This window comes from Periophthalmus magnuspinnatus, chromosome 23 (genome assembly GCF_009829125.3).
Source record: "Periophthalmus magnuspinnatus isolate fPerMag1 chromosome 23, fPerMag1.2.pri, whole genome shotgun sequence".
Lineage (NCBI taxonomy): Eukaryota > Metazoa > Chordata > Actinopteri > Gobiiformes > Gobiidae > Periophthalmus > Periophthalmus magnuspinnatus.
This window is the reverse complement of record NC_047148.1, coordinates 19,898,407-19,920,300: the sequence shown is the minus strand read 5'-3', so window position 1 is coordinate 19,920,300 and position 21,894 is coordinate 19,898,407. Positions and strand designations below refer to the sequence as shown.

Genomic DNA, 21,894 nt, shown 5'->3' with positions numbered 1-21,894 from the left:
TGATGCAAGGACACAATAAATATTATGGCAGTATTGGACTGGTGCTGCTTTCCTCTAAAGATGCAAGTCAGCAAGAAATATTGTGTAATATTGTGAGGAAGCCGTCTTCTTCCTGTTCTGGAGTCAGATATCTTAGCTGGAGGATGGTTTACAGGAATTGAGTCTTGGCTTTAGTGCTCGTGGAGCTGCGGCTCAGGAAAATGGGACAACATACATTACTGGCTTGTTTTTTTGTTTTCTTTTTGTCTCCTTCTCTTTCCTCTCACATAAACTTTATCTTGGCAGGAGTGATATCCCCACCTTTAATTAAGTTCTGGTGGTCTATATTGCTGAAATCAGCAGACCCCGTGTGTGATGGTGTTGTCTGTTCCTCAGGCGAAAGGAGGAGTACTATCTGACTAAATCAGGAAGTCATTTATATCCTCAGCATGCCACAGTCCTTCTCATGCAAAATGTGAACACAGTGGAAAGTCTGATGGTCTGACAGTGGAGCAGATTGATTACTTACACATTGCCCTTAGATGTCTTTCACTGCTGTTTGAGTGTCAACATATATATATATTTTACCTTACACAAAACCTCACCACAGGCTACAAAGTGTTTCCCTGCTGGACTTTTGCCTGAACTCCTTTTCAACACTATGTCTTCTCATTCTTTTTACACAGTATACAAGATACTCTGTTGACCTTGTCTCTGCTTCTCTAGGGACAGAAAGGGTACCCTGGTCCACCCGGACTCCCTGGAGAGCCTGTATGTATATTTTCATATCTCAGACATTTTTTATCTTCCTTTTAAGCAGCCCTGGATATTTATAAATGTGACAACTACACAAAGGTGTTTTTATGGGTTATATGTGTGTAAACTCAGCTCAGGAGTTTATTTGTGACCCAGATCCTTATTATTCACATCCGCTGGGTTTGTTTGTGCATGCGCTGAAAGCATGCCAGAGAGAGTAGATTACTCTGTTATGAAACCTTGGCAAGCGCAGACATCTGGCCAAAGCACTGTGCTGATGCTCTCCAGGATATCACATAACTGTGCCAAGGAGAGAGAAAAGACTGGGAAAAGTTGAAGTGAATCTGCCAATGAAAATCCTAATTTGGTTTTCCCTTTTAACTAAATAGGGTTAGTCTGCAAAGTAGTGTAAGGAAGGAAAGCCCTCAGTCACAGAAAGTGCAGTGATTGCGATTAACTTTGGGTAAGTCCCACATGATGACATCAGTGTAGGGAGATCCTACTCATGATGGGGCCAGTGTCCAAAAAGCTTATTTATTACATGACTCTTATGCACATGCACTGTGCACACGCGCATGCACCTCAAACGCCCCCTTCTTTCCCACACGCCCTTTACTGATCAGACCGCCAGTGTGACTCATCATTACATTGATAATTGAGTAATAAGCACAACTGTTTGGCCAAGAACCTACTTGAACATTGCAGAGAGGCCAGCTGGTCCACATATAATGTTGATGATTCGTTGTTTTTGTAATATGCCTACACCCCTCCTCTACTCTGGGCAGTGAAATATCCAAATCTTGCTCAGCTGCATTCTTGTCTTGCTTTAACAGACTGCAATATTCTCTATATTTATCCAGACAGTAAAACAGCAAGCACTGCATTTACCGGAGATTTAGCATGTGCTTAAGGTAGCAATTTGGCTTCACAAACCTGTTTCTTTTTTAATGTTTGTGTGTATCTTGAAACCTTTTAGAAATTATTTCTAAAATCACTACATAGTAAATTTAGTCTAGCAAAGCCATGGGGGTCCAGGTATATACTATGGCAGCTAAACATGGCTGTAGAGAAGGGGCCATTGTAGACCATCCCCTCCGCTGTGTCTCCTGCTCTAAATCTGCTACTGTACATAAAGGGCTTCTTGTGTGCCACTGTAATTTGGGTCTCTCACCCCACCTTTCTCTCTTTTTCCTACAGGGAGAGCAAGGTCCCGTCGGAAGCCCAGGTGCCAAAGGTTATCCTGGCAGGCAGGTGCAGTAAATCCTCTGCTGTGACTGGTACCATAGTTAAGGCCATAGAGGACAAATAGACAATTGAAATGAGACTAGACTAGCTGGCCCAAGAGAGAAATTTATATAATTTTTGCAAACAGACTTCCTGTTTCCATGTATATTATGCAGTGCCATGACATGCAAGGTTTTGCCCAGACTATTAATAGAATTTTGCCAAACTCAAGATTCTTCTTTACTTTTACAGGGTTTGCCAGGTCCTATAGGACCAACAGGGCCTAAAGGCGTTCGGGTAAGTACTAGAGTACATAATTATTGATTTGGTCATTTGGTTCAATTAACGAACTACAGATTTTTGGAAAATGCCTCATTTACAGTTGTAACCCAAAGCCCACGTTTCCTTTGGTCTGTATATGTGACTGGTCCCTGCTGTCTATCCCATTTTTCCCATTTTTTATAAAAACTCAAACCTGGAGCTCTCTTTGGACAAAGCACTCACCTGATTCTGACTGTGTTCCCTTAAGTCTTATAGGTTGTAATAGCTTTTGTGTTTAGCCAGTAGAGTGTGGGTATTTGAAGGCTTCACTGTCCATTAGGTTATGGTTAGGAAATTATGTATGAATACACTACTATACTGAGCCTCAGCACTGTTTATATCTATTAATAGCTCCAAACCTGGGTGCCTTTTACTTAAATGTAAACATTGTAATACACATGAAAGACTTGGGTTACCGGCATATATACCCTTAAGGTACACAAACAGTGAGTCATGAACACAAAGATTTTTTTAATTTTAGTTCCAATAAAGGTACTTTCCAATCAACTATTTTTTTCTGCTGCTCAACCTCCCCTGCCCCCACTGGCTGGAATTTCCTGTTTAAGCTCCGTAAGAGGCCCTGCTGTCTTAAGGAGGCATTTTAGTTCTCTCTCTTGCACTTGAAGCACCTTTCTATATGGTCCATACACTCTTCCTAATTAAAGGTCTTCATCTTTGTGATGTGTTGTCTAAGTGTTCTCACAACAGTTTGTTGTTTGCTGTGTTCCTCTGTATTTGTGTGTCTTTGTGTGTCTGTCTTGTGTTGACAGCTCAGTCTGATGACCTGACTATCTTCAGAGATCCCTGGCGTGAGGGTATGTGCCCTTGGACTACATCGTGGAAGCCAGCACCATGCAGTCCATGGGCATATACACTTGCCTCATGGCTTTGTTCTTCATGCGAGGCTTGTCTGTCCATGGTGTCTCCCCTCAAACACAGCCCGGATGGATGTGGCCCTTTAAACCTATTAATATTTCTCTTTTTGCTCTCTGTTGTTTTCCGCTGCAGGGTTTTATTGGAATCCCAGGGCTTTTTGGCCTGCCTGGGCCTGATGGAGAAAGAGTGAGTTTTGTTTTTAAGCCGTATTTGACTCCATGAAAAAAGTACATATTGCATAGATGATTAATTAATAAACCCAGTGTATAACAGCAGTGTTAAATCAGCCTTTTGCCTTCACCTTCCCTGTAGCTTTTGAGTGTGAGAAACAACCACTTGTCTAAAAACCTCTACCAACATGCATAAGAGGCCAATTGACTAAATAAATAATTCCCATTTTCAGTGCCTCTGAACTGACTGGACTCATCGAGAATCACTGTTTCTCTGTGCAGCTTCTTGAATATATTCTTGAATATATATATAAGCCTATTTATGATCATTGATTCAAAGATTCAGTGTGACAGCCAAGTTGTATTCTGTCTAGAATCTGTTTTGTTCTTGTTATTTGTATCTTATATTTTCTTTTGTTGTTTTGAATTTCAGGGAATTCCTGGTGAACCAGGGAAGAGGGGCAAGATGGGTAGGCCGGTAAAGTTTTGTCTAAACATACTTTACACATACTCCTTTTTACAATTGTGATAACCTGTTGTGTAATCACTCTTTGTCCAACTGAAAAAAGAAGTGAATTGAAGATTGCTCTATTATGTAGTTTTAGAACAGTGGATGCAAAACTGTAACATCTACACATCGATTTATAAGGGCTGTATTTACGTCATTGTTTGAGTCAGATCACTGTTTCCATTGCTGCTGGGGTGGGGGGTGGGGGGCATGTCAGTCTTGGATGCAGCAAGAAAAGGCTTTTGTTGAAGCGAGGGGCTTTTTGTCTCTCCTCGATGGGATCTGTGTGTATGTTTGTGCTGCTATGTGTATTAGACACGTAAAGTCAGAATGTACTACTGAATGCTGACATCACTGTGCAGCTGTTGCCTATTGGCTTCTTGGTAATAAACTTCATCAAACTGAGTGAAAGCTCAACTCAGCAAAAGCCAGATTCCAGTTAGTGAGAGCACATTTAGATTTAACTTACAACTTTAAATATTTAATCGAGGCAATAGGTTTTATGCCTGTGGACAAAACACACACATATTAAGGTTTTACTTTTGAAAACAGATTGTTGCTCTTCTGTCCAACAAAAGAAGATGGGGCCAGATCATTTTAATAGCCAAAACCACAGTGTTTATTCTCTGTCAAGAAGACACGCACTTAAATACACATGCCATGTGTGTAGATATACCTGAACACACACTATAAAACCCACAATCCACTTTCCACACTTTTAAGGCCAAGACTTCTGCTTTTTAGCTTACCTTTTTCTGCAGACATAAACTCTCTTTGTGTGAGTGGTTATGTTGGGCATAAGGACACTGCTTTTATCATTGTTTTCAATATGATGCCTAAAGATGCGAGTACGGACTTTATGTGCTGTAGTTGTCTATCCTGCAAGGTTCTGACTTTGTTAAAGTGACTGTTAAAGTGTTAAAGTCTCTTCTAAAGAGGTTTTTAAATAGTAGTACTTGGCCAGTGTGTGATTCCCACATTTATCTTGTCATAACAAAACAAATGTGGTGAGTGACAGCTATGATTTAGGATTTCTCAGTCATATTTCATAGACTTTCGCTACATTTATGTTTACCTTGGATGTGCCCTTCTTCCTTACTGCAGTATTACAACAAAATTAATATTGAACACTTTGTTTGGAGAACGTTCCCCAGTTTTTCATAAATCCACAGTGCTATTAAAATACAGCAGCCATTGTTATAATACACTTCTCTCATAGCATAACTTTAATTCAATAGAGAAGTGCAATATATTAAGATGTTCATTATTCAGGGCTTTCTTCTTGCTCAATTATTTTTGTTAGTTTTTGACTGAAAGTAACTGTTGTTATTATTGTTATATTATTATTATTATTATTATTATTATTATTATTATTATTATTATTATTATTATTATTATTATTATTATTATTATTATTATTATTATTATTATTATTATTGTTGTTGTTGTAGTAGGCATAATAGTATTGTTGTTGTTGTTATTTTTATCATTAGTATTAATATTACAATTAGTATTAGTATTATTGGTGCATAATCGTTTCAAAAGCCTCTCCTTCTGTGTCCTCAGGGTTTTCCAGGAGATTTTGGGGAGAGAGGACCACCTGGACCAGACGGAGAGCCAGTATGTTACATCCTCTGAAACATCAAATGTCCTGGACCAAATACATATGCTCAGTGTATACTGTACACTCATGTTATAAAGCTGGAATATGTTAGAAGTGGCCAGCACTTATTTCCTTGTTTGTTTGAAGTTTGGTTTTGATTTCAGACAGTATTTACTGTATTCTTTTACTTCCCCTGTTGAGGATAATTAGGTATTCCCTTGTAAAACCTGCTGCTTTGAACATCTCAGAGGAAATTGGTTGTTTTGTCTTGCAGCATTTTCCATTGTCAACAGTAAACTAGCTGCTCTAGCCACCTACTTATCCTGTGGGTTTGGTACCCAAACTGTAACGGTAGTTATCGAGTGTCACTTCCCCCACTACCACGTTCACCTCAGAGACTCACAGAGCCCTCTCTCATAAGCTATGATCCACACAGAGCCACTCTTCTAAGCGTGTTTGCTTTAAAAGAGCCAATAACCCCTGAAACCTTCTCCATCTCTCTCTCTCTCTCTGCATTTATGCAATTTTCTCATTCTCTTTCACCAGGGCCAAATGGGAGCCCAGGGTCCAATCGGGGTGCCTGGACTTGTTGTGAGTAGCACTCATAAAAGTAATGCTTGACTAACTAGATAGCATAACTGTATATATAACACATGCAGCTATGTACCATTGCCACTATTTACACATGATTTATTACAACCTTCAAATTGTGAATATGCAGTTGTATCCATCTTCCATGTGACATGTTCATGTTAGATGTATGATGATTTACTCAACCGTAAATGTACATCTCTGACTGTGGACTGAATTATGCACAAATGTAAAGTGTTATCACTTTGAAGAAAGGTCCAATATTAAATGAAGTTATACGGTTAATAATACCATGGTAACTCTTCACTGTCTCTTGTTGTGACCCAGGGGGACATGGGCCCTGTGGGACAGATGGGTATACCAGGACCTAATGGATTGAAGGTAATGTTTTCCTGTGAAATTAAATGAAAAAGATAAACAAACTATCATAAGTGTTCTGAATTGACTGTCATGTCTGTTGCAGGGGGTACCAGGAAACCCGGGAGAACCAGGACTGAAAGGTGATAAGGTGATCTGAATATTCACGTTATTGTCCTGTGAATATGCTATATGTAGTTGATTCAGTTGTCCCTCTTCAATGGTGTTAAATGGCTAAATTTACTGTCTGTAAAAATATGTGAATATTTTAATCACTGTGAATGCTGTTTTACTCTTTTTTCCTGTTGGGTATGAGAAATTACTTGTTTTTGTTTTTTTTTGTAGGGTGAAGTTGGACTATCTGGCATGCAAGGGGAGATTGGCTACAAAGGAGACAAGGTAAAACAAAAGTTTGTACAGTGCATTTAGATAATTGCCCTATAAAGCTTGAGATTGAATGTCAAAAACTATTAATAAGTTGTGTCTACGACATAAATTTTGAAGGTGCGCCATGTACATTTTCTGATGGAAGGTTGGCTACCTGTCTCATGAAAATGTAACTGCATTGCCTGGAATGTTCCACATGGTATAAACTGATATATCTTGCATTTATGCAATTGAAGCCATTATAATTGCCATAAAAATACTTTGGTTTGGTGTGTCACATGTTTGGGTCCATGAAGTTTCATACCAGTCTGTGGGACATTCCGGACAATATATTGATGGGCATGTCCATTTGACTTAACTGTTAGCTAGTAGCAACTGTTTTATTTCACATCTAAAAATATACAATGTTATTGTCCCTGCATTTTTGCTATAATTAGAGAGATTACTTTTTTTTAAGCCTCAGAGCTATTTCATATAATATTCCAACTTTTCTTCATAAAGTAGTGTAAAACCATAATTATTTTTAAGTACTATCCCACCAAGCAAAGTAATAATTAAATTTAAAAAAACATGAAAACCTGTCATATGCACTTTAGAAGAGATTTTTATAATGTTGTGACATGAACACACTTTGCACAACCATAACCCTCAAATTGTGAGTAATTACTGTCAAGTACCCACTGCTGTATTCTAACGTCTTTAAAAAAAGTTTTATATATGCTTTGAATTGAACAGGGCATCCAGGGGGCACCAGGGTTACCAGGCATCCGTGGAAAACCAGGACCACAGGTTGTGTTCTGATATTATAGCATCTTTAGATTAATCAAACCAAGCTATAACAGAGAAACCTTGTGTTTTCAATTACAGGGCAAGATTGGAGAGAGGGGTCCTGATGGTTTACCTGGACCACCGGGCCCAGAGGTCTGTATTTATCTACCTTCACCATGTATATGTTAAAAGAACTACAACATATTGATGTCTTGGTGTTCATAATTGTAGGGTTTCCCTGGTGACATGGGGCCACCTGGGGAAAACGGCATTGAAGGTCCAAAAGTTAGTAACCTTTTGATTTTTATTAACAGATGGATGTTATAGATGGTAGTGAAATTGTATGTGGCCTTAAACATTAACCTCATAATATTTTATCATTTTAGGGAAAACCAGGAGTCAGAGGTTTACCAGGTCCTAGAGGGGTGCCAGGCTTGGATGTAAGTGTACTGACACCCAAAGATCAGAAGAAATATGTTGAACCTCATAATTTTAACATAGATTATATGTTATTTTTCAGGGTGATGAAGGCCCTCTCGGACCACCGGGCCCATCAGGGCTAGAGGTGAGTTGTTTATGTAGTTATAGTAGTATTAGTACTAGTAATTACTAATTAGTACTTCTAATCTTAAATGTATTTAGCAAAAATGGATAGCATGCAAAATAAAAGGTGCTCTGTACTATGTAAAGTGTATATATATATATATATATATATATATATATATATATATATATATATATATATATATATATATATATATATATATATATATATATATATATATATATATATATATATATATATATATATATATATATATCTTATACAAACAAACACATACACATATATACATATAGATATATGTGAGAATAAATAGCAAAGTAAGGATCTCCAGGTTAACTGAATACTATTGGATAGTGTTTGTCTCTTTACAAACTATATGCTGTTTCTTGAAAAGCACACCAGAGGGCGTTATGACTACTTACTCTGCATGTGGTTAGTGTTCTACTAGCTGTAAACTACTGGAACACAATAGATGGAGTCTTTATTCATCTCCCTTTGAGGTTTAATAAATATGAATCTGTCTGTCTATCTACCTGAAAGCACAAATACACAATACACAAGCACAGTAATTAAAATAGTTATAAGCAAATATTATTTTTCTTAAATGTTGTATATCTCAAATTAAACTGTCTGTTAAGTCTAAATGAGATATCCAGTATTTCCTTGCCACACACATGTTATGCACACTGAGTTCCTCATAATAGAGAGTTAAGGGAATGTGGTGCAGGAGCTGTGCCAGGTGCCATCTGTGATTCGGTGCTGTCGCCTGCTTTCTCCAACCCCCACTACCACCAGCTGCATTTTAACTTAACTCTGAGTTACACCTGGCTGTTCACCCCTTTATATTATCATTCTGCTTTGAGTCCTATGTGTTCTTACGCCAATATTTGACACACAAAATCCCTGATGCACCGGTGTCTTGATTCTTAGAGATAAAAATCTTAAGCTGAAGATCAGGGGCTTGATATATCTCCAAATGATAAATATTTCTAATTCTCTGTGGTTCCAAAAGTAAACAGTCTATTGAAGGACAGTGTGTGGAAAACTGACTTATGCTTTTCTTTAATCTGCTCATCTTAAACATAAAAAATTAGGGCATCAACAGACTATTTATGTCATGTTTTTATTTCAGGGCAGACTGGGACGAAAAGGTTTTCCGGGAAAAGTTGGAGAAGAAGGACTTAAGGTAAAAATATGTACTTATATATGAATTATAAAATGCATCATACTACGGAATTCAACAGTCCCACCCACCTCTTGGGTTCTGGAAGTAAAATTCAATAGAGTTTTCCAAAAAAAATATATAATACAAGTTTGAATGATCATAAGACACATAATGTCATTTACAATATATTTCTGAAAAGTTATGAACTTTCAGATTTTAAAGATTATTTAATTATTTTTTAAGTAAAAATGACCTCATCATAGACTGTAGTTATCACATAGCTGGTTTGCCTCTCTCTTGTTCCTTCAAAATATTAATATGTTAATTTTTCAAAAAGTCTAGAGGGACCTCAAGGTAGATGGGACTGTTGGGGTCCATAGTAGGAAATATATTGTAAATGACAGTAAAACAACCACCAAACAGCTACAAATGTCTTTTTTACAGGGAGAGCCTGGCATCACAGGAAAAGTGGGACCAATGGGAGAAAGAGTAAAAAAAAACTTTATTGTAATTACTGATAATTGTGGTCACAATCATTTTGTAATGACAATTATTGTTGTGTTTTAGGGCTTAGTGGGTTTTATTGGACCTGTCGGAGAACCAGGATTAGCAGGAGAGAAGGTAGAATCCAAATTAAATTTGTGACAGAGACATGGTGGAGACAAAGCATTGATCAGTTTTGCATAATATATCTTTCTTATCCTATGTCAGGGAGATCGAGGCGAGATGGGACATCCAGGACCACCCGGGGAGAAAGGATCAACAGTAAGATTCAACAAATAGTGTGCAATGCCACAAACCAAACTAGACATTTTTTTATTCCCATGGGAATATATATATATATATATATATATATATATATATATATATATATATATATATATATATATATATATATATATATATATATATATATATATATATATATATATATATATATATATATATATATATATATATATATATATATATATATATACACACACACCTCTACACACACATATAGTGTGTGTTTAGAATCATAGCTGAACAAAAGTCTTACCCATAAGTTATTAAATTCATAATTCATAATTACTCTAGGGATAAGAGATTTTAACTTTATTTAATATTATGTAAACATACATTTTATGAACTGAGGTTAATTTATTGTTTTCCTAGAGGCAAGCTATACATCTATTTTTTATTTTTTGTTTTTTGTTTGTTTTTTAGCTAATTTATGTACCGGTATATAATACAATGGCATTGGCCATCTTGGATAGGCTTCTTACTTAAATAGCATTTGCCTTTTACTCAATAGTATGAAATATCTTGGTATAGCACAACATTAGGCTGACAGGAGAACATCTAACACAGCACATTCAGTTGTAGCTGGGCAGCTATGAATAAGGATGTAGTCATCATTCATGCTCAAACAGAGTGAACTTTCCTACTGGCTCCAAGCCAGTTGGACTTCTTCAAGGACTTAACCAGACACACACACATTTCTGTAAGGAAGTTCTCTGTTCATTCTGTCTGTTACAAAACAGAAACAGATTTTCTGAAAAAAGACTGACTATTACAAAGAAGCGGGCAGCTCTTCTGCGGACAGAGCTTTTACAGCACAATTTGTACTGAAGATTTAATTATCTATCTGTATCTATCCAAGACAAAGTATATTTCTCATCATTTCGAAGAGCGAGAGGCAGTCGGTTGTATGTTCTATTTTAACTGCACAATAATTATGTTCAAGAGTTGAGATATAGTAAAGTTTAACGTAGTGCAGTCATTTTTTGTGTTACCACACACTAAACTAACGCCAGTGATGGCAGACAACATGCTCCATATCGACTTTTCTGTTGAATGATGTTCATTAATGCTTACAGTGTTATAAGTTGTGTTTTATCTTAGACGAAACATAGTGCCATGTGTTGTCTTATAATTGTATATGTGCTTGCATACATAGGGTCACCCAGGGACACCAGGGGAGACCGGGCTCCCGGGCCCACCAGGAAGACCAGTGAGTTGATACGAGTTATTTTACTTTGCTCTATCCACATTATTCAGCATATTAACAGGTGTAAAATTATATGCTTTGTTTCTTTGACTTTCCTTTGGGTTAGGTACACTACAGGGAAATTTGTCCTCTGTATTTGACCCATCCTTCAATGAGACTGTGGCAAGCCTTTAGCCGACTGTCCCACAAAAACTAACTATATTAACTATTTAGAAGCCAATGGTGAGGTTAATTACCAAAGCTTAATTAGCAAAGGCCAAATTTCTGACTACGGACGCACTTTTCCAAAATAAACATAAACATGATTGATACAACAGGGTTTCTGAGTAAGGACTTAAAATGTTTTTCTGAGGTTATCTTGTGTTTATGATAGCTTTGCTTCTTCTTCTTTTCTTTTAATTTATGAAATTTTCTTTTAAATTTATCAAAATAATTAGCGGTTTTGGGTTTGATTCCCGGACCACCTGGGCCTTTCTGTTCAGAGTTTGCATGCATTTGCACCCTGTGTCTGGATGGTTTTCTTCCGAGCGCTCCAGTTTTCTCTATCAACCGAAAACATACACATTAGGTATAATCTAAGGTAAGCTAAGCTAAGGTAGTCCTGACCAAGCGTAGCTACAAGATCACAAAGATGCGTCCGTGGGCACGGCACTGCACGTCCACAGCTCCTGATGAGGTGCAGTAGCATTGAAGGATGGGTCAAATGCAGAGGACAAACTTCCCTATGGGGACAATAAAGTGTAACTTATACAGTATTCATTTTTTTCAGGGGGTCCCTGGAGGTTCTGGCCCTAGTGGTGCCAGAGGACCCAAAGGCTTAAGGGTATGTGTTGCCATGTTGCCATTTTTAAAATAAATGATGTGTCATGTGTAATAGTTTTAATAGGAGCTGTGTTCCATCTGCTGTGTCCATCCTTAAAGGTCCTGTAATGTGCAAAATTGACTCCTGTGAACTTTTAGTCATGTTGGAATGTTGTTACTTCATCAAAAACACTGTTAGTCTGTCTATATCTCCAAAGTGCTAGTGGTCCTTCAACCCAAAGGTTGAAGGTTCCCGCTCGGATAAAGTTCTGTCATTGTGTCCTTAGGCAAGACAGTTCACCCACATTGCCTAGTATGAAAGTGGTATGTGTGTGAATGATTGGTAGTGGTCGGAGTGGCCAGTGGCGCAGATTGGCAGCCTCGCTTCCGCCAGTCTGCCCCAGGGCAGCTGTGGCTACAGTAGTAACTTACCATCTTTGAGTATGTGTGGATGAATAATGATTAAAGTGTAGCGCTTTCAGAGGCTCTGGCAAGCCTGTAAAAACGCATTAGTGTAAAGCATTATTCTTATTCTTATTCTTCTTCTTATTATTATTACCACATGACATCACAAGGTTTGAAAGAAGAACTCAGCCTAAATAAGCAGGATTTGTATATTAAACATGTGTAAATGAAACAAAACACAACTCAGGCATGGGTTATGAGGAAACAACATTATAACATAGATCATAAAATAGCGCAAAATGGGCCCTTTACTTGTTCATCTCTTTGTTCTTTTCCTCTAAAATGGCAGCTTGAAAATTTCTGTTTTCACCTACCTTCTGCTCACTGCACTGATCATACTTGCAGTTATTTAAATAATTCAGATACAAGATTCAAGTCATATATGTAGAGTTACAAAATGTAAATTGGTAGATTTAAGACAACAGCTATGGGAAAGGAAGTATCACAGACTAATGACTGCTACTCATCAAGCTCCATATTGTATAAATTAATTATAGTGCCAAGTTTAAAGAGCTAGTAAGTTCTTGGAACAGAGACATTGATGTGCTTTGACAGTTTCCAACAGAGATGTCTTTACTTATTTGTTTACTGTATATTTCAGTATCAGGTTGTGTTACAGTGACCTCTGTTGGAGAAGTGACATGTGTCTTGTCTTTCAGGGTGCAATAGGGGCTGATGGTCCAACAGGAGAGACAGGATTAGAGGGCAAGAAGGTAAGTGAGACCTCTGGAAAGTAAAATTATTAATTTGGTTTTGAGTACATGAACAAAACGATATGTTATCATAAGGACTTTAAACAAGGTACGGCTATTCACAAATTCACCGTTTCTGTCTAATTATCATTCTTTCCCTCTCTACACAGGGCCCCAGTGGTCCTCCAGGAAAAATAGGCTTTCCTGGGCCACAGGTAATTAATACAACATGATGATATTATACTCTAATATATTTATATTATCTATATACATATAAAATCATAATTTTATTTTGTCCATCTACAGGGGAAAATTGGAGAGCCAGGGGAAGTCGGACCTAAAGGCTTTCACGTATGTGTGTTCATAGTGTACATAGCTCACATGTACTAGTGTTGGTAGCACTCTTACCTCATAGGAAGAAGGTCCCATGTTCAGTTCCCAAACAGAGTAGAGCCCATCTGTGTTGTGTTTGCACATGGTCCCTTAGTCTAGGTGGGCTCCCTTGAGAATGATCTAGTTCCCCCGATCAATATAAAACGTGCACAACAGGTTATTTCCAAAATGCTAATCTGCTACCTAGCTCAAGTTCTGGTGATGGGTCTTCTGGGATGGCTCTGTGGTGACCTCTGTTCCTGCAATTTAAATGATGAAGAGGAGACAATATAGTATTGATCAACCTTGGTTTCAATAGTTTATTGTTAAACTTAGATACTTATATCTTTAGACATAACCAGTAAGGTTATGCCCATAGTTTATGTGTATAGACTATGCTGTGCTGTATTGTTTTTGTGTGTTTGTTGAAATATTCGATATACTTGTAAAAAGAAATTAAACATAATTCAATAAATGGGGATCATGTTGATTTCAAGATTTTTGTGACTATTTTATTTTCTATGTTCAGGGAATTCCAGGGCCTTCAGGAGCCTCTGGCGATAAAGGAATTCCTGGCGAACCGGTATGAAGAACCAGCTAACCCTTCAAGCTTTGTAGTTTTTATACAATCAAACATACCTACATTTTCTTTTGCATTTTAGAGCTGATTAATAGGTAGTTTGAACAATAAATACATAGGTGTAATGTTACTAAAAACATTAATTAAAGTTGAGACAGAATACAACATTATTATTGACCTTATGGGACATATGGTCAAATAGATAAATCGATTTTTCACCCATCGTATCATTCATAGAAAAAATGTCAATGATAGAGCAACCAAACTGTGTTTTACACAATATATTCATAGTTTTTCTCATGGCGATGGTTATTGATATTTTATGTTGTTGTTCCTAGGGACCACTTGGACCACCAGGGGCTATGGGAATTCTAGGTGAAATAGGACACAAGGTGAGACATATAGCAGAGTAAACCAGCATGGGGTAGTGCAAAATCATCATCATCATCATCATCAATTGTGTAACACTGTTCTACTGAGTACAAGTCACATTTAACAAATGAATATCTATTACAAATTTCAAGTCATTAGCATGCGATCATGTTATGGTTTTCTCTTCCTTTTATTTTTGTGTGTTTTATAAGGGTCCTCCAGGCAAAGAAGGTGAACCAGGGCTGCCAGGGGAGCCAGGCGAGAAGGTAGGTTCCCATAAATCTGCAATTATTTAACTCATTCAGTATTATTAGAATTTGACTCAAACCTAGATCCTGTGATTGTGGTTTCAGGGAGATATTGGTCCTGCGGGAAATATCGGTGAACAAGGACTCATAGGACCAAGGGTATATTCAAATAAATTTTTCCACAGTTTAATATTTAACAGTGTAATTATTCATTGGAGTTGATGTATTTGTTTTTCTGTCAAACAGGGGGAACATGGTCTCGAAGGAGAGGTTGGTCCAGCGGGCCCTGATGGTGCTAAGGTGTGCGTTGTTTTTTCTTTGCCCCGTTCAGTGTGCAAGTAAATGACGCTCAACTTGATGTTTTTCTTCAGGGTGAAAAGGGTGACATGGGTCAACAGGGTGAGACGGGAGAAAAAGGAGAAATTGGCCTTAAGGGAAAAGAAGGACTTCTGGGCAATCCTGGGCTCATTGGTGTCAGGGTGAGGCTGTTTTTCCTTTATCAATTATGTTATGTTTCTTCAAAGACATTTTGCATGCTCATTTCTTCATTATGTCCAGGGACCTGAAGGGAAACCTGGCAAAATTGGGGAAAAAGGCAAAACCGGACCAAAGGTACCTCAGCTCAGAAGCAGAAGCCAGATTCATATGCATGACACTTTTGAGTTGAGTCCTTCAAATTATCAGTCTGAAGCGACTCCCTATGAAGGCAATTGGGAAAAGATGCAAGTTTCAGATTAATAGAAGAGAAATGAAACTTTTGCTGAATCCAAGAGAAAAGCACAAACAACTTTTATATCCACAAATGTATTTATGTCTCCACACATTTTTCATAAACAAAATGGTCCATATTTCCGCCTTTGCTTTCCACACAATTCCACACTGTTGGTTTGTCACTTCAAAATACAGCTATACATACTGTTTATTCATGTCAACTCACACACTCTCTATGTTTTAGGGTGCTAAAGGTCACCAGGGTCACCTTGGGGAGACAGGGCCACTTGGTAAAATTGGCCCACCAGGTTTTGTTGGGCCCAAAGGATCAAGAGGGACCACAGGACATGTGGTAAACCTTTTATTTCTTTATTAAATATAGGTATACTATATATTATGTTTATTTACTATGAATTATTATTGTATTTTAAGGGGGCACCTGGTCGCATGGGACAACAGGGGGAACCTGGCATCGCAGGTTATGAGGTAGCCATTCACATTAAAATTACTCATATTTATTTGTTAATTTATTTCAAGTATGCTGTTATTTCAAAAATATTTTCTGTTGTGCCTAACAGGGTCACCAAGGACCACTGGGCCCAATGGGATCCCCCGGACCAAAAGGTGAAAAGGTACATATTGTTTGATTATATTTCTTTTTGTTGTTTGATTATATTTCTTTTTGTTGTCGTTTGTCTGGGGCTACATGGAATAGCTAGAATAATGCATTGTTGCTCACAATAAATTAACAAAATTGAAATTGTTTTGTATGGATCATAGCCACGTTTATGGTTTAGGCATATGTATTTAGTGTCTTTTTAATGTCCTCACCAGGGTGAGCATGGTGATGACAGCAAGATTGAAGGTCCTCCTGGTCCACCTGGTGAAATGGCAAGTTGCATGTTTTATTCCTGCATTATCATTTACATTATCCATGCTATAGTTCAGTTTTAATTAAATCTTCATGACTCCAGGGTTCTCCTGGTGACAGAGGAGAGAGAGGGGAACCAGGGGACCCAGGATACAAAGTTAGTTATTAAATAATTGACTAATGACCTTGATTTTACTTCCATAGTTTCTGAATTCCTGTTTTTACTGTGTCAGGGTCTAATTGGTTTTGATGGAGAAAGAGGCAGAACGGGAGCTCCTGGATTACCGGTGAATTGTTATGCTGTGCATAAACCTTAATTTATTAAGTTTTAAGCCAATCTTTATAAAAAAAATTAAAAAAAAACAATTTCTGCCTAATATAGGGTCAACCAGGACCTCGAGGACTACAAGGACCGAAAGGATCAAAAGGAGCTCAAGTAATTAAATTTGGACAAATTGAATTTAGATAATACATTACATTGTTGCAGTTCAAATATCTTTCAAAGTCCTTTGTTTTTAAAGGGTCAAAAAGGCAAAAAGGGGCTGACAGGACAGAAAGGAACCAGAGGACAAGAGGTAAATCATCATATTATGTGAAATTCATTTCTACTATACATCACTGAACACATTTTTATATTGTAAATTGTGTCATTTAATATCCCATTTAATCAGCAATATTTTTGGACAGGGCATAGGTGGTCCCCCTGGTCCTAGAGGTGTGGTTGGCCGTGAGGGGCAAGAAGGTCTGGCTGGGGCAGATGGAGCTTCTGGAAAGGATGGCAGTAAAGGGATGCCGGTAATAATATATTATTATCCAAAAAACATTATTTTATTAGAGAACGTTATTTTGTGATATTGGCCAATATGTTATTATTAAATATTTTCAGGGTGAGCATGGAGATGATGGGATGTATGGTCTTCCTGGCAAAGCTGGATTACGTGGAAAGCCTGGTGTTATTGGACTTCCAGGTGACCAAGGTACTATTGGTCCAAAGGTAAGCAATTACTGTTTAAAAGTGATTGGCATACAGTTCAAGTGATTTATTTTATAGTAACTAATAACATTTTGTGCAGGGTGAACGGGGATTGAAGGGCCAAAGTGGACCACCAGGAAAGAAAGGATTTTATGGCGGAATGGGACTCCCTGGGCCTCAGGGGAACAAGGGACAAAAAGGACAGCCTGTAAGGAGAGGGAAAAGTGAAATTCATCATGAGTGGTCTCTGTCTGACAGTGTCTCTGTCTCTTGTTTTTCAGGGGGATGTAGGGGAACCAGGTTTTCCAGGAATTCTAGGAGTGTTTGGACCAAAGGTAAAGTTTCATTATGTTTTTTTAGACATCTGACACATTTTCTTTCTCTTGTTATATTTCAAAGAGTAAAGCCACACGCTTATACTGCTGACGTTATTTCTCCTCATTTGTTGCAAATCATCTGTTTTTTCAATAATATTTCATTAGATAGGCGCTGTGCTTTGGATTGTATCTGTACCACAATTCTTATTTTATATAAATACTGTGACATTTACTCCATATGGTAAACACTCTTTTAGGGCCCTTCTGGTGACTTTGGCCCAAAGGGCATACGAGGACCTAAGGGACCACAGGGTTCAATGGTAAGAAGACAAATGTTTTATCAAACCAGTTTCATCAAAACCCAATTTTATTGATCTTTTGTTGTCATCAGGGTAGTGGAGGAGTGATTGGCCCTATGGGAATTATCGGTCCCACTGGAAGTGCAGTAAGTATTATATGGCAAAATATACATGAATGTTTTTATTTAGGTTATACTTACTTCATTGTTTGCTCAATAGGGTCCTAGGGGAGATAAAGGGAACCGTGGGGAGATTGTAAGTTAACACTTGTTACTATAAAATATTCACAGATTATTTAATTGTCTTTTCTAAACTATATGTACCTATATTTTTTCTCTTCACAGGGTTTACAGGGTCCAAGGGTAAGTTTCTCAACAGCAATAGAACTGCATTTATATGTGTCACCTTTAATTGGAGTGTTTTAAATACTATTTCATTTTAGGGTTCCCCTGGACCTCGTGGACCCCCTGGACCTCCAGTAAGTCCTCTACCGTAGTAGGTTTTAATCAAACGTTCGTAGATCTCTTTTTGTAACATGGTGTTTTATTCTGTATAGGGCCGTCCAGGAGTCCCAGTATCCTTTGTAAGACATTATGACATAGACTAATATAAAAAAATCTATTAGCCAATTTCCAATAACCGTTTTAAAATTTTACAGAAAGATGATGGTGCGCTTTTTATGGATTCACATGTCCCCCTCAGGACTGAGGTTTGTGCATGCTACCTTTTGGTTGTAAAAAAATATTCGTATTGAGTTTTATTTTTATTGACTATTATTATACATCATACAGAGGAATAAACCGATGATGGATTTCCCAATGCTAGATCAGAGTGCAGAGATCTTTAAGACCCTCCACTACCTCAGTAACCTGATACAAAGCCTAAAGAACCCACTTGGTACTCAAGACAACCCCGCCCGCATCTGTAGGGACCTGCACAGTTGTGAACAGAGGTTAAATGATGGTCAGTATAGTCTGTTCATAATAAATATCTAAAGTCACTCTACGACAGAACTAACTCTATGCATATCCCAGGCACTTATTGGATTGACCCAAACTTGGGCTGCTCATCAGACACAATTGAAGTTTCTTGCAACTTTACTGGAGGAGGACAAACTTGCGTCAAACCAATAACAGTAACAAAGGTATTATTAATAAATACATAATACATCATCTGGAAATTATTTCAATGAAATTGCATAAACATGTTCTAACTTTTTGCACAGCCATTATACACTGTTGGTCGGGTCCAAATGAACTTTCTCCACTTGCTGAGCGCAGAGGCAGTGCAACACATCATCATCCACTGCCTGAACTTTTCAGTCTGGAGGTCTGCTGATGGTCAACCTCCTGATCTTTTGTCTGTAAAGTTTAAGGCCTGGAGTGGAGATGTGATAGAGGCTGGAGGGGAGCTTGAACCTGAAGTAACTGAAGACACTTGCTGGGTAGGAAAACATCTTTGTAAATCATTACTTATTTAATTGATAGCGTCTGGACATATACAATGTTTTATATTCCAGATTAAAGATGGACGCTGGCACCAGACACATTTTGTTCTCCACTCGCTGGACCCTGCTCTTCTACCTGTGGTAAACATCTACAATCTACCGAACCCAGCTGTTGGTGCACATTACCACCTTGAGGTCGGACCAGTGTGTTTTCTGTGAAGGCTTTTCTAAAAGAGTTACTGTCTCTTGACATGGTGTGGAGGAGATTTGTCTCCACCAAACAGCAGCACTCTCCAAAAGGAGAACAACCTTCCCCCTAACTGCTTCATTGCTTCATTGTTCCCATTGGACTGCGAATAAGAGGAAGCTAATGGAATGGGGGAAGAATGGATTATATAGGTGAGCTTATAAGGAGTAGGAGACTTCTTGCACTAATAGCTTCTCCAAACGGCTAAAGCTCCTCAAGAAAGTTGTGTGGCAACTTGGAGAACTACCACACATTCTCTCTGGAACATTGCAAAGACAGAGATCTAGTCCATAAATATTTTTGGGACTTTTATAGTTAACTTATTTTTGTATGTATACAGTTGATATGTATTATTTGGGACGAATTCAGATAATAAAATTGTTCCTATCGTTTTACACATGTGTATGCTATGTGAAATAATATGTATGTGCAATAGAAAAAGAAAAGACAAATTGTTTTAAACTTGCCATTTATTTATCTTTGGTGGCCATCTTATTTGATACCATCAACATATTTTTGTGTAAAAGCAAAATGAAAATACTTTTCATTTCAATTAATTCTATAATGTGAGAAAAACAAAAGTAGAATGGTCAAATTCACCTCACAATGTTGTACACAGGTCCATGTGGAGAGAATTCATGTGCATTTCATTTAGGAGTTATGTAATAATAATGGACTGGAAGCCACTGACAGATTGGGGAGCTATTGATGGGTTTCAGCTTCCTGTTATAGGGAACATTTTGAGAATTTTTCACCATTCAAAAGATGTTTTGTTTTAAATTATTAATTGTTGTGGCAATGGTCCTAAATGTTCATCATTCTGAAACCCATGGATAGCTGTGGATTTAATCAAGGCATTTAGATCTGAGTGGTAATGTATTGATCTCGTAACTGTGGAGTAACTTGGAATAATTTTACATTACCATTAAGTAAGTGAAATTATTATAGTCTTATTCGTAGTTTTTAATTATTTAAGAAAAATGGCTCTATGGAACAAAACCTCTGTCTTCTGTTCTATCCCCTGCTTATGTAAGGTGCTACATAAACATTTTTGAGGTGCTATCTATTGTGCTGTAATTACACCACTCTTTGAACCATTATTCGTATAGTGCATGCTTACTTGGTGTTGACATGTGAAAGAACAGTAAATCTTCTTTAATGCACTATACTCAAAATGAAAACCTACAGTAGTTCACCCTCACTTTAAAAACACTTCATCATGTTGTGTATTTATAATAAGTAACAGCATGTGCGGTATTTTGGAAAATAGTATTCCATTTTCTGTATAGAGATTTTGCAGCTGTATGTAATATTTTATGGGTACACAAAGTATCATTTAATAATAAATGTTGATCTTGTGTAGCTGGACACGTGTATATAATTGTGCAAACCTTGCTGTATACAGTGAATCCCCTTTTGTAATTTATGTTATTTAATAATTTGTAACATGGTTGTTGAAGGAGCTTATTTCTGAAGTAATACTACTCTCGCAACATTATCAGCATACCCAACAGGTCTTGGAGTTTATATTTGTGTAAATTTTATGGCTCAAGGGAGCAAATGTAATGCAATTATCTTTTATTTTTTTATTTTTTTATATTTTTGTGTCTGTCATTGTGTCTTAGAATAATGAACCACGTACTGTAATAGATGTTTGCTATAAGATTGCCTTTTTCCATAGGTTCAGATTTGTGAAAATTCTTCTCTGTACATTTGTAGAAAACATGCTGAAAATTCATACCTCACATTTGACATAAATTGGGATAACATCATGGTCATTGTATTGAGAACATTTATGGAACCAACCGAATACAGCTCCTGTTGGTCAACATATGACCCCAGTCATTGTTCAGTGTCGATAGTTTAATAAATATTTTTATTTTGTGTGTGGGTTGATGTTTTAGTAGCACAGGCTTACATAGATCGGTTATTACTGTTGAGTCAGAACCAAGTAGTTGTTGTTGCTTTTACCACTTCAAGCACTTTCATCCAAAGCCTATTTTTTTCTATTTACTTATATTGGCTGTTCAACAACATGGTTAATTATTATATTTAGCTGGAGCCTACGTTGTAGGCTACGTCTGGTTTTACTCATTAAGATAAAATAGTGTCTTTGCTGTTGCCCTGAGAAATTGTCTTACTTGCCCTTACTTATTACTTGCCTAGCTAGCAAAAATACACACTTATCAAATAATTTACAAAGGTGTGATCTTCTGTACAAAGATCCCATCTCAAT

The 21,894-nt window shown here is 37.3% G+C and overlaps 2 protein-coding genes across 2 annotated transcripts in view; one reads left to right on the top strand and one right to left on the bottom strand.

Annotated features, from left to right (window-relative positions):
* Positions 1-20,143, top strand: part of col27a1a (collagen, type XXVII, alpha 1a) — a 35,889-nt gene extending 15,746 nt beyond the window's left edge. Inside the window, exons 8-61 of the mRNA XM_033989381.2 lie at positions 706-750; positions 1,933-1,986; positions 2,212-2,256; positions 3,289-3,342; positions 3,760-3,804; positions 5,401-5,454; positions 5,984-6,028; positions 6,356-6,409; positions 6,492-6,536; positions 6,731-6,784; positions 7,508-7,561; positions 7,640-7,693; positions 7,772-7,825; positions 7,927-7,980; positions 8,061-8,105; positions 9,238-9,291; positions 9,715-9,759; positions 9,838-9,891; positions 9,982-10,035; positions 11,213-11,266; positions 12,033-12,086; positions 13,189-13,242; positions 13,392-13,436; positions 13,528-13,572; positions 14,123-14,176; positions 14,512-14,565; positions 14,758-14,811; positions 14,899-14,952; positions 15,040-15,093; positions 15,165-15,272; positions 15,352-15,405; positions 15,749-15,856; positions 15,937-15,990; positions 16,083-16,136; positions 16,339-16,395; positions 16,479-16,532; positions 16,609-16,662; positions 16,758-16,811; positions 16,897-16,950; positions 17,063-17,170; positions 17,262-17,369; positions 17,449-17,556; positions 17,630-17,683; positions 17,923-17,985; positions 18,057-18,110; positions 18,184-18,219; positions 18,309-18,326; positions 18,407-18,442; positions 18,521-18,547; positions 18,623-18,673; positions 18,756-18,927; positions 18,999-19,108; positions 19,190-19,408; positions 19,484-20,143. Coding sequence (XP_033845272.1) covers positions 706-750; positions 1,933-1,986; positions 2,212-2,256; positions 3,289-3,342; positions 3,760-3,804; positions 5,401-5,454; positions 5,984-6,028; positions 6,356-6,409; positions 6,492-6,536; positions 6,731-6,784; positions 7,508-7,561; positions 7,640-7,693; positions 7,772-7,825; positions 7,927-7,980; positions 8,061-8,105; positions 9,238-9,291; positions 9,715-9,759; positions 9,838-9,891; positions 9,982-10,035; positions 11,213-11,266; positions 12,033-12,086; positions 13,189-13,242; positions 13,392-13,436; positions 13,528-13,572; positions 14,123-14,176; positions 14,512-14,565; positions 14,758-14,811; positions 14,899-14,952; positions 15,040-15,093; positions 15,165-15,272; positions 15,352-15,405; positions 15,749-15,856; positions 15,937-15,990; positions 16,083-16,136; positions 16,339-16,395; positions 16,479-16,532; positions 16,609-16,662; positions 16,758-16,811; positions 16,897-16,950; positions 17,063-17,170; positions 17,262-17,369; positions 17,449-17,556; positions 17,630-17,683; positions 17,923-17,985; positions 18,057-18,110; positions 18,184-18,219; positions 18,309-18,326; positions 18,407-18,442; positions 18,521-18,547; positions 18,623-18,673; positions 18,756-18,927; positions 18,999-19,108; positions 19,190-19,408; positions 19,484-19,630 — 3,447 coding nt within the window. The 3' untranslated portion in view covers positions 19,631-20,143. The remainder of the gene's footprint in view (positions 1-705; positions 751-1,932; positions 1,987-2,211; positions 2,257-3,288; positions 3,343-3,759; positions 3,805-5,400; positions 5,455-5,983; positions 6,029-6,355; positions 6,410-6,491; positions 6,537-6,730; positions 6,785-7,507; positions 7,562-7,639; positions 7,694-7,771; positions 7,826-7,926; positions 7,981-8,060; positions 8,106-9,237; positions 9,292-9,714; positions 9,760-9,837; positions 9,892-9,981; positions 10,036-11,212; positions 11,267-12,032; positions 12,087-13,188; positions 13,243-13,391; positions 13,437-13,527; positions 13,573-14,122; positions 14,177-14,511; positions 14,566-14,757; positions 14,812-14,898; positions 14,953-15,039; positions 15,094-15,164; positions 15,273-15,351; positions 15,406-15,748; positions 15,857-15,936; positions 15,991-16,082; positions 16,137-16,338; positions 16,396-16,478; positions 16,533-16,608; positions 16,663-16,757; positions 16,812-16,896; positions 16,951-17,062; positions 17,171-17,261; positions 17,370-17,448; positions 17,557-17,629; positions 17,684-17,922; positions 17,986-18,056; positions 18,111-18,183; positions 18,220-18,308; positions 18,327-18,406; positions 18,443-18,520; positions 18,548-18,622; positions 18,674-18,755; positions 18,928-18,998; positions 19,109-19,189; positions 19,409-19,483) is intronic.
* The window catches only part of nup188 (nucleoporin 188), a 55,337-nt gene that overhangs the window by 945 nt on the left and 32,498 nt on the right, over positions 1-21,894 (bottom strand). The gene's annotated exons all lie outside the window — the stretch shown is intronic.